Source organism: Caloenas nicobarica, chromosome 5 (assembly GCF_036013445.1).
Source record: "Caloenas nicobarica isolate bCalNic1 chromosome 5, bCalNic1.hap1, whole genome shotgun sequence".
In the NCBI taxonomy this organism is placed as follows: Eukaryota; Metazoa; Chordata; class Aves; order Columbiformes; family Columbidae; genus Caloenas; species Caloenas nicobarica.
In genome coordinates, this window is record NC_088249.1 from 50,395,461 (window position 1) to 50,412,629 (window position 17,169).

The window sequence follows — 17,169 nt, forward strand, 5'->3', positions numbered from 1 at the left end:
CTCAGCCTTCTCTTCTCCAGGCTGAACAGACCCAGCTCTCTCAGTCTCTCCTCATAAGAAAGAAGCTCCACACCCCTAATCATCTTTGTAGGCCACCACTGGACTCCCTCCAGTAATTCCTTGTCCTTGTCCTTCCTCCTTGGAAGAGGAGCTTCTCCAGATGTGTGTTTCCCCCTCCAAGGAAGAAGAACCGTGTAGCTTGTGCCCTGTTCCACACAGGCAGGCCAGGCTCTGTGGGAGAGACCTGTTCCAAGGGCCACGCCAAAGGCAGAACATAGCCAAGTGCCCATGCCAGAGGAAGTGGGAAAGTGGGAGTGAAAGAAACGTAATAAACCAGTGCCTGAGTGGCATGTGCATACCAAAAGGAAAAAAGGAAGGCGTACGAAATAAAGGAAGGAAGGAAGCATGAGAGCTGGGAAGAGCAGGCAGAAGCAGCGGGAAGGGCAGGAAGGAGTCTTACCAGGGTGTGAGGAGCTCGGCCATGTAGAGGACACAGTTGAGGAGGGGGAAGATGCAGGTGAAGGCAACAGGCTGGTTTTGGCTGTGGAGGGTGTGGATGACTGTGGTGCAGGGGATTCTTTTGGAGCACTCGTTGTTGGGGGAGAGGGCCCGTGCTTTAGGGTTGTAGGTGTAGGCTTGGGGCTGGTGGTTGGTGCTGAGGTGGAGAAGACTGTGGAAGTGGCAGCCGACGGTGACCGGGTGCTTAGCGGGGTGCTGGGGGCAGGTGGAGAGCTGGGGCTTGGAGACGTCCTTGTCAGCGTGACTTGTGTGCTGGTGGCAGGGCTGATCTCTCTGGAGACAGAGGTCCTGGAGGTGCTGCTGGTGGAGGTGGTGGCAGTCGTCTTGTGTGTGGTGAGCGGTGGCACAACGTGTGGCTTGGATGTCTTTTTGTGAGTGAAGGCTGCTGTGAAGAAAGAACATGCCTGTTGAGGATGGGGGCTAAAGGAGAAGGCAAAGGATGTGGGCACAAGCCGCAGGCCAGGGGCATGTGGAAAAAAGGCAGTGCTGTGCTGCAATGAGACTTGCTGGGGAAGAGGGAGGTGTGGGCCTCTAGCTGCTGCCCTCACCCTCCTATCTGGTTTCTCCCTCAAACGGGGCAATAAGGACAGTGCACGAAGGATGCCTTCCAACTTACAAGCACCTTCTGCTTGTCCTGGAATCACAGATTCGGAGAATGATTGGGGGTGGAAGGAACCTCTGGAGATCCTCTAGTCCAACCCACCTGCTAAAGCAGGTTCACGTAGACTAGACTGCACAGGAATGAACACCAGAGGCAACGTAGGCCCACTGTTGAATGGGGTGGGTGCCCTGGTGACAGGAGATACAGAGAAGGCAGAGTTACTGAATGCCTTCTTTGTCTCTGTCTAGTCTGCCGGAGGCTGTCCTGAGGAGCCCCGTACCCCTGGGGCCCCAGAGGAAGGCAGGGCAATGGAGGAGTTTGCCTTGGTTGATGAGGACTGGGCTAGGGAGCAATTAAGCAATCTGGACATCCATAAATCCCTGGGTCCAGATGGGATGCACATGCGGATGCTGAGGGAGCTGGCTGAAGTCATTGCTGGACCACTCTCCATCATCTTTGCCAAGTCTTGGGAAACGGGAGGGGTGCCTGAGGACTGGAGGAAAGCAAACGTCACTCCGGTCTTCAAAAAGGGCAAGAAGGAGGACCCGGGCAACTATAGACCGGTCAGCCTCACCTCCATCCCTGGGAAGGTGATGGAACACCTTATCCTTGGTGCTATCTTAAGACGTATCAAGGATAAGAGGGTCATCAGGGGCAGTCAACATGGCTTCACCAAGGGGAAGTCGTGCTTGACCAACCTCATAGCCTTTTATGAAGACATAACAAGGTGGATTGATGATGGCAGAACGGTGGATGTGGTCTACCTTGACTTCAGTAAAGCATTTGACACCGTCTCCCACAGCATCCTCACAGCTAAACTGAGGAAGTGTGGACTGGACGATCGGGTAGTGAGGTGGACAGCAATCTAGCTGAAGGCAAGAAGCCAGAGAGTCGTGGTCAATGGGGCGGAGTCTGGTTGGAGGCCTGTATCTAGTGGAGTGCCTCAAGGGTCAGTACTGGGACCAGTATGATTCAATATATTCATCAACGACTTGGATGAGGGCATTGAGTGTACTATCAGCAAGTTTGCTGATGACACCAAGCTGGGAGGAGTGGCTGACACGCCAGAAGGCTGTGCTGCCATCCAGCGAGATCTGGACACGCTGGAGAGTCGGGCAGGGAAAAATTTAATGAAATATAACAGGGGAAAATGTAGAGTCTTACATCTGGGCAGGAACAACCCCAGGTTCCAGTATAGGTTGGGGAATGACCTACTAGAGAGCAGTGCAGGGGAAAGGGACCTGGGGGTCCTGGTGGACAGCAGGATGACCGTGAGCCAGCACTGTGCCCTTGCAGCCAAGAAGGCCAATGGCATCCTGGGGTGTATTAGAAGAGGGATGGTTAGTAGGTCGAGAGAGGTTCTCCCTCCCCTCTACTCTGCCCTGGTGAGACCTCATCTGGAATATCGTGTCCAGTTCCGGGCCCCTCAGTTCAAGAAGGATAGGGAACTGCTGGAGAGAGTCCAGCGCAGGGCAACGAAGATGATTAAGGGAGTGGAGCATCTCCCTTATGAGGAAAGGCTGAGGGAGCTGGTTCTCTTTAGCTTGGAGAAGGGGAGACTGAGGGGTGCCCTCAGTAATGTTTATAAATATATAAAGGGTGGGTGTCACGAGGATGGAGCCAGGTTCTTCTCGGTGAGAACCAATGATAGGACAAGGGGTAATGGGTTCAAGCTGGAACACAAGAGGTTCCACTTAAATTTGAGAAGAAACTTCTTCTCAGTGAGGGTGATGGAACACTGGAACAGGCTGCCCAGGGAGATTGTGGAGTCTCCTTCTCTGGAGATACTCAAAACCCGCCTGGACGCCTTCCTATATAACCTCATCTAGGTGTTCCAGCTCTGGTGGGGGGATTGGACTAGATGATCTTCTGAGGTCCCTTCCAATCCCTAACATTCTGTGATCCTGTGATTCTGTGAATGCATCCAGGTGGGTTTTGAAGGTCTCCAGAGAAGTAGACTCTATAACCTCTCTGGGCAGCCTGTTCCCGTGCTCTGTCACCACCAAAGTAAAGCAGTTTCTCCTCATGTTCAGGTGAAACCTTCTGTATTTCAGTCTGATCCCCTTGCCCCTCATCGTATTGTTGGGCACCACTGAAAAGAGTCTGGTCCCATCCTCTTGACATCCACCCTTGAGATATTTACAAACATTGATGAGATCCGCTCTCAGCCTTCTCTTCTCCAGGCTGAACAGACCCAGCTCTCTCAGTCTCTCCTCATAAGAAAGAAGCTCCACACCCCTAATCATCTTTGTAGGCCACCACTGGACTCCCTCCAGTAATTCCTTGTCCTTGTCCTTCCTCCTTGGAAGAGGAGCTTCTCCAGATGTGTGTTTCCCCCTCCAAGGAAGAAGAACCGTGTAGCTTGTGCCCTGTTCCACACAGGCAGGCCAGGCTCTGTGGGAGAGACCTGTTCCAAGGGCCACGCCAAAGGCAGAACATAGCCAAGTGCCCATGCCAGAGGAAGTGGGAAAGTGGGAGTGAAAGAAACGTAATAAACCAGTGCCTGAGTGGCATGTGCATACCAAAAGGAAAAAAGGAAGGCGTACGAAATAAAGGAAGGAAGGAAGCATGAGAGCTGGGAAGAGCAGGCAGAAGCAGCGGGAAGGGCAGGAAGGAGTCTTACCAGGGTGTGAGGAGCTCGGCCATGTAGAGGACACAGTTGAGGAGGGGGAAGATGCAGGTGAAGGCAACAGGCTGGTTTTGGCTGTGGAGGGTGTGGATGACTGTGGTGCAGGGGATTCTTTTGGAGCACTCGTTGTTGGGGGAGAGGGCCCGTGCTTTAGGGTTGTAGGTGTAGGCTTGGGGCTGGTGGTTGGTGCTGAGGTGGAGAAGACTGTGGAAGTGGCAGCCGACGGTGACCGGGTGCTTAGCGGGGTGCTGGGGGCAGGTGGAGAGCTGGGGCTTGGAGACGTCCTTGTCAGCGTGACTTGTGTGCTGGTGGCAGGGCTGATCTCTCTGGAGACAGAGGTCCTGGAGGTGCTGCTGGTGGAGGTGGTGGCAGTCGTCTTGTGTGTGGTGAGCGGTGGCACAACGTGTGGCTTGGATGTCTTTTTGTGAGTGAAGGCTGCTGTGAAGAAAGAACATGCCTGTTGAGGATGGGGGCTAAAGGAGAAGGCAAAGGATGTGGGCACAAGCCGCAGGCCAGGGGCATGTGGAAAAAAGGCAGTGCTGTGCTGCAATGAGACTTGCTGGGGAAGAGGGAGGTGTGGGCCTCTAGCTGCTGCCCTCACCCTCCTATCTGGTTTCTCCCTCAAACGGGGCAATAAGGACAGTGCACGAAGGATGCCTTCCAACTTACAAGCACCTTCTGCTTGTCCTGGAATCACAGATTCAGAGAATGATTGGGGGTGGAAGGAACCTCTGGAGATCCTCTAGTCCAACCCACCTGCTAAAGCAGGTTCACGTAGACTAGACTGCACAGGAATGAACACCAGAGGCAACGTAGGCCCACTGTTGAATGGGGTGGGTGCCCTGGTGACAGGAGATACAGAGAAGGCAGAGTTACTGAATGCCTTCTTTGTCTCTGTCTAGTCTGCCGGAGGCTGTCCTGAGGAGCCCCGTACCCCTGGGGCCCCAGAGGAAGGCAGGGCAATGGAGGAGTTTGCCTTGGTTGATGAGGACTGGGCTAGGGAGCAATTAAGCAATCTGGACATCCATAAATCCCTGGGTCCAGATGGGATGCACATGCGGATGCTGAGGGAGCTGGCTGAAGTCATTGCTGGACCACTCTCCATCATCTTTGCCAAGTCTTGGGAAACGGGAGAGGTGCCTGAGGACTGGAGGAAAGCAAAAGTCACTCCGGTCTTCAGAAAGGGCAAGAAGGAGGACCCGGGCAACTACAGACCGGTCAGCCTCACCTCCATCCCTGGGAAGGTGATGGAACACCTTATCCTTGGTGCTATCTTAAGACGTATCAAGGATAAGAGGGTCATCAGGGGCAGTCAACATGGCTTCACCAAGGGGAAGTCGTGCTTGACCAACCTCATAGCCTTTTATGAAGACATAACAAGGTGGATTGATGATGGCAGTGCGGTGGATGTGGTCTACCTTGACTTCAGTAAAGCATTTGACACTGTCTCCCACAGCATCCTCACAGCTAAACTGAGGAAGTGTGGACTGGACGATCGGGTAGTGAGGTGGACAGCAATCTAGCTGAAGGCAAGAAGCCAGAGAGTCGTGGTCAATGGGGCGGAGTCTGGTTGGAGGCCTGTATCTAGTGGAGTGCCTCAAGGGTCAGTACTGGGACCAGTATGATTCAATATATTCATCAACGACTTGGATGAGGGCATTGAGTGTACTATCAGCAAGTTTGCTGATGACACCAAGCTGGGAGGAGTGGCTGACATGCCAGAAGGCTGTGCTGCCATCCAGCGAGATCTGGACACGCTGGAGAGTCGGGCAGGGAAAAATTTAATGAAATATAACAGGGGAAAATGTAGAGTCTTACATCTGGGCAGGAACAACCCCAGGTTCCAGTATAGGTTGGGGAATGACCTACTATTGAGCAGTGTAGGGGAAAGGGACCTGGGGGTCCTGGTGGACAGCAGGATGACCGTGAGCCAGCACTGTGCCCTTGCAGCCAAGAAGGCCAATGGCATCCTGGGGTGTATTAGAAGAGGGATGGTTCGTAGGTCGAGAGAGGTTCTCCCTCCCCTCTACTCTGCCCTGGTGAGACCTCATCTGGAATATCGTGTCCAGTTCTGGGCCCCTCAGTTCAAGAAGGATAGGGAACTGCTGGAGAGAGTCCAGCGCAGGGCAACGAAGATGATTAAGGGAGTGGAGCATCTCCCTTATGAGGAAAGGCTGAGGGAGCTGGTTCTCTTTAGCTTGGAGAAGGGGAGACTGAGGGGTGCCCTCAGTAATGTTTATAAATATATAAAGGGTGGGTGTCACGAGGATGGAGCCAGGTTCTTCTCGGTGACAACCAATGATAGGACAAGGGGTAATGGGTTCAAGCTGGAACACAAGAGGTTCCACTTAAATTTGAGAAGAAACTTCTTCTCAGTGAGGGTGATGGAACACTGGAACAGGCTGCCCAGGGAGATTGTGGAGTCTCCTTCTCTGGAGATACTCAAAACCCGCCTGGACGCCTTCCTGTATAACCTCATCTAGGTGTTCCTGCTCTGGTGGGGGGATTGGACTAGATGATCTTCTGAGGTCCCTTCCAATCCCTAACATTCTGTGATCCTGTGATTCTGTGAATGCATCCAGGTGGGTTTTGAAGGTCTCCAGAGAAGTAGACTCTATAACCTCTCTGGGCAGCCTGTTCCCGTGCTCTGTCACCACCAAAGTAAAGCAGTTTCTCCTCATGTTCAGGTGAAACCTTCTGTATTTCAGTCTGATCCCCTTGCCCCTCATCGTATTGTTGGGCACCACTGAAAAGAGTCTGGTCCCATCCTCTTGACATCCACCCTTGAGATATTTACAAACATTGATGAGATCCGCTCTCAGCCTTCTCTTCTCCAGGCTGAACAGACCCAGCTCTCTCAGTCTCTCCTCATAAGAAAGAAGCTCCACGCCCCTAATCATCTTTGTAGGCCACCACTGGACTCCCTCCAGTAATTCCTTGTCCTTGTCCTTCCTCCTTGGAAGAGGAGCTTCTCCAGATATGTGTTTCCCCCTCCAAGGAAGAAGAACCGTGTAGCTTGTGCCCTGTTCCACACAGGCAGGCCAGGCTCTGTGGGAGAGACCTGTTCCCAGGGCCACGCCAAAGGCAGAACATAGCCAAGTGCCAATGCCAGAGGAAGTGGGAAAGTGGGAGTGAAAGAAACGTAATAAACCAGTGCCTGAGTGGCATGTGCATACCAAAAGGAAAAAAGGAAGGCGTATGAAATAAAGGAAGGAAGGAAGCATGAGAGCTGGGAAGAGCAGGCAGAAGCAGCGGGAAGGGCAGGAAGGAGTCTTACCAGGGTGTGAGCAGCTCGGCCATGTAGAGGACACAGTTGAGGAGGGGGAAGATGCAGGTGAAGGCAACAGGCTGGTTTTGGCTGTGGAGGGTGTGGATGACTGTGGTGCAGGGGATTCTTTTGGAGCACTCGTTGTTGGGGGAGAGGGCCCGTGCTTTAGGGTTGTAGGTGTAGGCTTGGGGCTGGTGGTTGGTGCTGAGGTGGAGAAGACTGTGGAAGTGGCAGCCGACGGTGACCGGGTGCTTAGCGGGGTGCTGGGGGCAGGTGGAGAGCTGGGGCTTGGAGACGTCCTTGTCAGCGTGACTTGTGTGCTGGTGGCAGGGCTGATCTCTCTGGAGACAGAGGTCCTGGAGGTGCTGCTGGTGGAGGTGGTGGCAGTCGTCTTGTGTATGGTGAGCGGTGGCACAACGTGTGGCTTGGATGTCTTTTTGTGGGTGAATGCTGCTGTGAGGAAAGTACAGGTCCATTGAGGATGACAGCAAGAGCAGTGTCATAGATGCATAGAATGTCCTGAGTTGCAAGGGACCTACAAGGGTCATCCACTTTAACTCCTGTACCTGCGTATGACAGCCCTAAAATTTATACCATGTGTCTGAGGGCATTGTCTTTTCTCTTCTTGTATACTGCCAGGCTTGGGCTATGCCTACCTCTCTACGGAGCCTGTTCCAGGTCTCCTCTACTCTTTCGGTGAAGAACCTTTTCCTAATTTGCAACCTAAATCTCTCCTGGCACATCTTCCTGCCATTCCCTTGAGTTCTGTCATTGGTCACCAGAGAGAAGAGAGTGGAACCTTACCCTTCTTCCTCCCTTTGTGAGGAAACTGTAGATCTTGATGAGGTCTCCCCTAGGCTGAGCAAACCAAGTGACTTTAGCCACTTCTTATACGGCTTCCTCTCCAAACTCTTCACCAACTTTGTAGCCCTCTTTGTGACACTGTCCAGTAACTTCATATCTTTTTTTATATTGTAGTGCCCAGAACTGCACACAGTGCTCCAGGTGAGGCCACACTAGTGCATAGTGGGTCAATCACCTCCCTCGCCTGATTGGCAATGCTGTGCTTGATGCACCCCAGGACACAGTTGGCTCACTTGGCTGTCAGGGCACACTGTTGGCTCATATTCAACTTGCCGTCGACCAGAACCCCCAGATCCCTCTCTGCAGAGCTGCTTTCCAGCATCTTGTCCCCTAGTCTGTAGGTACAGCCAGGATTGCTGTGTCCCATGTGCAAAATCTGAAACTTGCTCTTGTTGAACTTCGTGCAGTTGGTGACTGTCCAGTTCTCCAATTTGTCCAGATCCCTCTGCAGGTCCTGTCTGCCCTTGAGAGTGTCAATAGCTCCTCCCAATTTAGTTTCATTGGCGAACTTATGTAGTATTCCCTCAAGTCCTGTGTCCAAGTCATTTATGAAGACATTGAAGAGTGCTGGCCCTAAGATGTATCCCTGCAGAACCCCACTAGTGACTGGTTGCCAGCCTGACATAATCCCATTTACTAGAACCCTTTGAGCCTGGCCTGTCAACCAATTGCTCATCCGCTGCATTATGTGTTCATGCAACTGTCTGCTGGCCACCTTGTCCAGGAGAATACTGTGAGAGACAGTATCAAAGGCTTTACTGAAATCTGAAAAGATCTAATCGTCAGGCTTCCCTTGGTCAACTAGGTGAGTAACCTTGTTGTAGTTTGTTAAGTAGGACTTTCCCTTCATGAACCCGTGCTGGCTGGGACTAATGACTGTGTTGTCATTCAGATGTTTTTCGGTAACTCCCAGAACAATCTTGTCCATGATTTTGCCAGGAACAGAGGTGAGGCTGACAGGCCTGTAGTTGCCAGGGTTGTCCCTGTTGCCCTTCTGTAGATTTGGACAACGTTTGCCAAATTCCAGTCATCTGGGACCTCTCCAGATTCTCAGGAGCATTGAAAAATCACAGAGAGAGGTCTCGCTATGACATTAGCCAGCTCTTTAAGCACACTTGGATGAATCCCATCAGGCCCCAGTGACTTGTAGGGATCTAGCTGGAGTAGCAAATCCTGTACAAGTTCCAGATTCATTGGGAATTTATCATTCTCACATCCGTAGTTTTCTAATGCAAAGTTATGGGGGCCCCCAAGTCCATTTCTGGTGTTGAAGACTGAGGTGAAGAAAGCATTAAACATCTCGGCTTTGTCTGTGTCCCTGTCAATAAGGTGACCATGCTTATCAAGTAACGGGCCAATGTTATTTTTAGTTTCCCTTTTGCCATTGACATATTTGAAAAAGCCTTTTTAATTGTCCTTCACAGTACTGGCCAGCTTCAATTCTAATTGAGCTTTGGCAGTGTGAATTTCCTCCCTACAATGACGAGCAGCATCTCTGTAATCCTCCCATGACACCTGACCTTGCTTTCACGGACCATGTAATTTCTTTTTTCACCATATATCAAGAAGAAGATCCCTGCTCAACCAAACTGGTTTTTTGCCTCACCTGCTAGATTTTTGACATTTTGGAATTGCCTGGTCCTGTGCTTTTAGTAGGTGGTACTTAAAACGTGACCAACACTGATGGACCCCAGCACCTTCAAAATCTTCTTCCCGGGGAATCTCACTAAGTAGTTCTCTGGGCAACCTGAAGTCTGCTTTCCTCATATCTAAAGTTGAGGTCTTGTGGCAGTTTTCCTCCCATTAACAAAGATTTTGAACCTGACAGCTTCATGGTTGCTGAGGCCAAGGGAGCCACCTGTCACCACTTGTCCCACGAGACCCTCTGTTAGTGAGTATCAAATCTAGGAAGGCACCTGTCCTGGTTCCCTTAGTACCTGCACCAAGAAGTTATCATTCAGATGCTTTAGGAATCTTCTGGACCTGTTGGTGCCAGCTGTGTGATATTCCCAGTTGACATCTGGCAAGTTGAAGTCCCCCATAATGACAAGGGCAGATGAGTTGGAGGCTTCGCTTAGTTCCTTAAAGAATAACTCATCAGTGTCATCATCCCGGCTAGGTGGCCTGCAGTGGACAGCCATGACGACTTCTGCTTTATTTGTCTGTCCCTTAATCCTTATCCAGAGGCTCCTAATTTTGCCATCGCCAACTGCCAGCTCCATGCAATCCAGAGAAGGCAAAGGATTTGGGCACAAGCCTCAGGCCAGGGGAATGTGCAAGAGAAGCAGTGCTGTGCTGCAATGAGATTCGCTGGAGAAGAGGGAGCTGTGGGCCTCTGGCTCTGCCCTCAGCCTCCTATCTGGTTTCTCCCCCAAAAAGAGGTAAAAGGACAGCACCTCAAGGGTTCCTTCCAACAAGCAAGCACCCTCTGCCTCTCCTAGAAGAGAAGCATCTTCAGATATGTCTCCATTCAAGGAACAGGGACAACGTACCTTCTGCTCTCTTCCACACAGGCAGGCCAGGCTTTGTGGGAGAGACCTGTTCCCAGGGCCATGACAAAGGCAGAACATACCAAAGTGCCAATGCCAGAAGTAGAGGGAGGGAGGGAGAGCAAGCAGAGCAGTGGGAAGGGCAGGAAGGAGCCTTACCAGGGTGTGAGGAGCTCAGCCATGTAGAGGACACAGTTGAGGAGGGGGAAGATGCAGGTGAAGGCAGTGGGCTGGTTTTGACTGTGGAGGTTGTGGATGGTGTAGGCTTGGGGCTGACGGTTGGTTCTGTGGTGGAGGAGACTGTGGAAGTGGCAGTTGATGGCAACCAGGTGCTTAGCGGGGTGCTGGGGGCAGGTGGAAAGCTGGCACTTGTTGACATCCTTGTCAGCATGACTTCTGTACTGGTGGAAGGTCTGGCTTCTCTGGAGACAGAGGTCTTGGAGGTGACACTTGTGGTTGCACTGGCAGTGGTCTTTTGTGTCGTCAGTGGCAGCACAACTTGTGGCACGGTTATCTTTTTGTGGGTGAAGGCTGCCGGGAGGAAACAACAGGTTAATTTATCATGACAAGGTATGATGAGCAGTTTGGTCATGTGGGTAGTTCTGGGGTAGAGTATGGGGAAGGAAGGTAAGAACAAGTCCCACTTGTTTTGGTTGTTTTAAATCTGGATGTAGAGATCTATGTCCCCCAAAATGTCCCATCCCTTCCTGCTGCTTCTCAGAATTGCAGGCTGGTGATGGTTTTGAAGGATGTCCTGTAGCAATTTGTCTCTGTCTCCTTCCTCCTGGAGCTCTTGAGAGGGGAAGAGATATGTCTACATTCATGTGCGATTCCATTAGTTGACAGGCAGTCTACCATTTGCGTTCTGCAGACTGTGCTGGAAAGGATCCATGGGAGAACTGAGGCCACTGAAGGGGCAGACATAGGTCATGGATGACTCTTAGCTCTATCCTGACCAGAGCACTCACCTGTTACTACTTTACTAGTTGGAGTCTTAGCTCTGGTTGGCTCCCTTGCTACAAAGAAAGGGATGAGAGAAAAAAATGGTTGAGTTTTGGGAAGGATTCTGGGCAAAGCATGTTGTAGTGTCTCCTCAAATGAGGTTGTCCTGTTCAACAACAAGACAGCACAGGCATGTGGAGCCTCATGGGTCTAAATGGGAGAATTTTAGCCTGGAGTTGAGTGTACACCTTCTTTCCCACCCTCCACTGGTGACTCTTGCACCCAGGGTCAGCACTGGCCAGTGAGGTGGGATTTGTTGAACCACACTTTTCATGGGTGTGCCAGAGCCTGAGCATCCATTGGATGGAGAACATGCCTTGTGTTCTGTATCTCACCCAAAACTGTCCTGAGGTGTAAAATGGAGACGAGTTTCCAGTTTCACTGCCTTCTGTTCCCCTCACTGTATGTTCTAGGGGCACGACTGTTAAGAGGAGGGAGTGTTTGTTAGCTTATCTCTGATTGCTGTCTGTAGAGCAGGAACTCATGGGTATGTGTAGCCTGATAAAGGCCTGTGCCCCAGAGCCAAACCTCTGAAGCAGCAAGCAGGGTGCAGTTAGGTTGTGTGCAGGGAAGTTCCAGGAGCTGCCTGGGTCCCAGAAGTCCTATGGCAAGGGCAGTGGGAATTGAGAATGAATACCAAAACTGAAGCCTGTGAGGGACATGCTGCTTAGGAGAGAATGGTGGACCTGGAAGGAGCAAGCAGAGTAACATGAAGGGCAGGAGGGAGCCTTACCAGGGTGTGATGGTCTCAAGTGTGTTGAGGACACAGCTGAGAAGGGGATAGAAGCAGATGAGGCAGAGGTGGTAAATAAAGAGCTGGGGCTTGGCGATATCCTTGTCAGTGGGACTTCTGGGCTGCTGGTGGGGCTGGCCTCTCTCGGGACAGTGGTGCTGCTGGCAGACATGGCAGGTGTGGTTTTCTGTGTGATGAGATGCTGCACAAGGGGTGGCTTTGTTGGTCTTCTCTGAGTGACAACTACTGAGAGAAACACACAGGCTGATTGAGAGTGGCAAGGCAAGACGGGAAGGCAAAGGAGGTGGGGGATTGTCAGGCAGAAGCCCCAGGTTATGGGTGGGCATAAGAAAGGCAGGACTGGACCACACCGAGTGTTACTGGGCAAGAGAGAGAAATGGGGCAATGGCTTCCCCCTAGAAAAAATACAGGACAAGAACTGGGCCTAAGGGATGCCCTCTGACAATTCGGCAGTCCTTGTTTCTTCCTGGAGCTCCTGAGGGAAGAAGAGCCTCTCTGAATGTGCATGTCTCCCCTCCAAGGTGTTCCAGACTGGGCAAGAACATCCTCTGGGAAAGCTGGGGTAAGTGAAGCAGAGTCTTAGGCCAAGGTCATTCCTCAGCTCCCTCTTACCTACTGGGACATGGTGGTGCAGAGTGGTTGCTTGGCTTGCCTCACTCTATGTAAAGTAAGGAAGAATGGATATTAACAATGGTTAGGAGCTTGTAAGGTTCCTAGTTAAAGTGGGTTGGGATGCTTCCTTAGAGGAAGCTGTAATTGCTGGCAGGAGACCCAGAAATTGCTAAAGAAAACCCAGATTTGTGCACCCCAGGAGACCCAGATTTGTGCACCCCAACAGTACTGTGTGTGAGACATGTGGATCGGGAAAGAGTGTACACCTACCCTGCCACTACAGTAGGCTTTCCCCTGCACAGTGTCCTAGCCTCTGGTGTCAGTTGCTAACCTAGCAATTCACATTACAATACAGCCTCAGAGGAGACTGTCCTTGTCTGACATCCCCAAGTGCAATTTCCTTTTTTTAATATTTATTTTTGGGATAATTTGTTACAATGGCTAGGAAGAACATACATTCTGACATCTGTGTGTTTTCAAGAACTCACTTTGAAGCACAGAGAGATTTTGCATAAATTTGGAGGAAGCATGGAATATAGCCTCAAAAAGAAATTTTAAGTTTAAGATGATATTTTGATGTCAGATGCTTGGTCCATCAACAAAACACATTAATTTCCATTTTTATCACATTTCTTCAGTTATCCATGTCCTTTCCTATCTATTTGCGATGTTAAGACACCTTTTTTTATAAGGAATACATTGACATGTGTCTTGTGAGTAATGGCTTCACCTGGTGGATATCAAAAAGTGATATTTACCTACTGCTGTTTAGGCTTGCTGAAAGTTGTGATGTGAGCTGTAGCTTGAGTAGGTATTGAGGTGGTTGTCATTTCCTTTTTGAAAGTGGTCTAGAAGGGTGGCGTGGCGAGCCTTACTTTTTCTATCTCTGTTGAAGCAGTGGTTGATGAGGCAACAGGTCTAGGCTTTGGTTTAGTGGTCATGGTTCTTTTTATTGAGGTAGTTACGGAAGGAGTAGTGATGGTGTAAGTCATGTTTGGTGTGGTAAAAACTAATGTAGTATGTTCTTTCAGAGTAAAGGTAAATAATATAATGTGAGTAATCAATTCATTTCATAATTAAAAATAGGTAAATTATGAAGAAGGTACCCATACTCCATAGATTCACTTTTCACCCTTGAACTTCTGAATATTTTCTGTGTAATTGATAGCATTCATGTTCTCATAAGTTTGCAAATTTTTCTCGACATGGATTTGTTTTCTTCTGTCTCATATCTATCTTTGTTTAATTTTCTGTATTTTTCCTGTATTTGATTTTTTTAATATAATTTTTCTAAGAATCATAGAATCATTTTGGTTGGAAAAGACCTTTAAGATCATCAGCTCCAACCATTACTTTAATACTGTCAAGTCCACCACTAAACCATGCCCCTAAGAAATTAATCTACACATCTTTTAAAAACCTCTAGGGATGGTGATTCTATCACTTTCCTGAACAGCCTGTTCCAATGTCTGACAACCCTTTCTGTGAAGAAATTTTTCCTAACACCCAATCTAAACTTCCCCTGGTGCAACTTGAGGTTATCTTTGTTGTCACTTATTGGCTAAAGTCGGTGTGGGTTTTGCCCAAATGACAATTTCATTGGCTATTCTTACGTTCCAAATCAACCACAGTTTCAGCTTTCTGTAATTGGTATTATGGAGATAAATAACATCATACTGTAGGACTTGCCTTGTGCCAGTGCAAAAGTAATCTGTCATAATGGCAGCCTTTGAAGCTGTGTTTTGACTCCTGTGGGACTCCTTTTTGACTCTGCTTTTCCTGATAGCCTGGGTCCCGGATGGCTTATTAGTTGGAGTGCATGTTGGTGGGGAACTTCATGTTGTTATGAGTCTCCACAAGCCATAGAACCAGAAAGTAATTTGTGCTGGAGGAGTCATCCTCCTGAAAGCAGGACTCTAGAATCCTAGACAAAGCTGCTACACTGATACCTGTGTGATTCTGCTTTGGAGCCTGCTTACATTATTCAGAGTTACTAGGTTGGGTGCTCCTTGTATATGACTGCATAAACCGAAGCAGTTGTGGAAAGGAGGCTGAAACTGACCTAATAAATCCAACTGAGCTGAGCTGGCTCACTGCTTATAGAACTTCTAATGTGCTTCTCAGGTGAGTCACACAAGTGATTTTTGGTCTTATTTTTAACGTAGTATCTATATTCTTCCTCTTTCCATGTGACTTTGATCTATACTTCTGAGCATTTCTGGTTTACAAACTCCTTTACGGAAGCCTGCTTTGTGATTTGGAGTCTTATGCCTGGATGTTAAGCCAGCTTGCAATGCTTTCCTGGTAGAGTGATATCTCAGTTAGGTATAGAGTGGGCTTACTAAAATTTATTTTAGACAGTAACACTAAAAACCTACCAGTTGTTGACTTTATTGTGACAGGAGGTGATGCTGATGAAGTACTTGGAACTGTGATTTTTGAGGTTATTGTTGGATTTGTAGTCTCAGTTGATAGAGCAGTTGCAGAAGAAGAACTACTAGGTACTGTTGGTAGGGTACTTGTGGTAGAGCTTCTCATTACTTCAGGCTGCACAGTTGTTACTAAGATTAAAAAAATCAAAATTAAAGGATAAGAAATAATTACTAATAGTTTATAATACATCTATACAAATTGAAAATTATTTTTGAGGTAAAAATGGTCTTAGTAACTATTAGTAGTAACTACTATTAAAGCCCATTACTTTACTTCTAGATGAAACGTTTAAGAAAAGTTATCCATCTATTCCTTTACTGCTACGTGCAGTGAATACATTGAACAGGAATTCTTGCAGAAGTTTTACACATTTTTCTTCATCACTTTAAAGTGAATTTGGCATAAATACTTCTGCATAACAGCAGAGATGGAATTGTATTTTATTATTCACACAGCCGACAGTGTAAAGTTTTTCCAGTACCATCTGTCATCTAGTCCAACCCCCCTGCAACGAGCAGGGACATCTTCAGCTACACCAGGTTGCTCAGAGCCCCATCTAACCTGACCTTGAATGTTTCCAGGAATGGGGCATCTACCACCTCCCTGCACAACACCCTCCAGTGTTTCACCACCCTCATCATAAAAAGTTTCTTCCTTATATCTATACTGAATCTAATTTCTTTTAATTCAAAACCATTACCTCTTGTCCTATTGCTACAGGCCCTACTAAAAAGTCTGTCCTCTTCTTTCTTATAAGCTCCCCTTAAATACTGAAAGGCTGCAATGAGGTCTCCCTGAAGCCTTCTCTTCTCCAGGCTGAACAACGCCAACTCTCTCAGCCTGTCCTCATAGGAGAGGTGTTTCATCCCTTTGATGATCTTCATGGCCCTTCTCTGGACCCTCTCCAACAGGTCTATGTCTTTGCTGTACTAAGGGCTCCAGAGCTGGATGCAGAACTCCAGGTGGGCTCTCCCCAGAGTGGAGCACAGGGGCAAAATTACCTCCTTCGACCTGCTGACCACGCTCCTTATGGTGCAACCCAAGATACCATCGGCCTTCTGGACAGCAAGTACACCTTGCCAGGTCATGTCCAATCTTTCACGCACCAGTACCCCCAAGTCCTTCTTCACAGGGCTGCTCTCAATCCCTTCATCCCCCAGCCTATGTTGATACTGGGCAATGCTCTGACCCAGGTGGAGGACCTTGCACTTTGGCCTTGTTGAACCTGATGGGATTCACATGGGCTCACTTCTTGAGCTTGTCCAGGTCCTTCTGAATGGCATCCCATCCTTCAGTCATGTCAACCACACCAGTCGGTTTGATGTCATCTGCAAATTTGCTGAGGGTGCACTCAATCCCAATATTCATCAGAGATGTGATAGAAGTCCTTATTCATTAACAGAGATTTTTCGTTACTGATATCTGGAAGTGCCTAAGTATACTCAGGAAACACTGTTTTCTCACTATGTTTTTTTCTTAAGATGTCTAACCAATATTTCTGGGAAAAATTTCATTATAATTGTGATACCAAGTTACTTTTCCTCATTGCACCTTATGCATGTGAAGCTGGTGATGCCACTACCTCACGTAAAAAAGGATATTGCTTACATCATAAACACATATCAGGACACATATCAGTTGACCAAGCTAGTACTTACATACTATGTGAACTAACCTGTTGAAGGTGAAGATACTTCAGGTGTGGCACTAGTACTTTCTTCTCCTGTTGTGTAAAGGTAGAACAGGTTAAATTTTTGAATAAAAGCATATTAAAATATTCCAAATAAGGCAAAGATTGGATTCAAAGGATGGTGCTATAGTAATGAGGCACTCCTGAAAATGCTTAAAATTACATATTTCAGTGGTAAACTTAAACAATGACAAAGGAATCATCTCATAATTACAATGAACACAAGAAAGTTTTTGCTGTATTTCTTATGATTTTTATGCTTAAGAGCACCTCAGTTTGCAGGGTTAATGGAAGCATGTTTTTTTATG

General features: G+C 48.6%; 1 protein-coding gene across 1 annotated transcript in view; it reads right to left on the reverse strand.

The window, feature by feature from the left end:
• Positions 1–8,110: 8,110 nt before the first annotated feature.
• MUC6 (mucin 6, oligomeric mucus/gel-forming) overlaps positions 8,111–17,169 on the reverse strand; it is a 61,188-nt gene continuing 52,129 nt past the window's right edge. The window contains exons 27-30 of the mRNA XM_065636881.1: positions 15,117–15,278; positions 12,106–12,337; positions 10,530–10,901; positions 8,111–8,612 (exon numbers count right to left, since the gene is read on the reverse strand). Coding sequence (XP_065492953.1) covers positions 8,111–8,612; positions 10,530–10,901; positions 12,106–12,337; positions 15,117–15,278 — 1,268 coding nt within the window. The remainder of the gene's footprint in view (positions 8,613–10,529; positions 10,902–12,105; positions 12,338–15,116; positions 15,279–17,169) is intronic.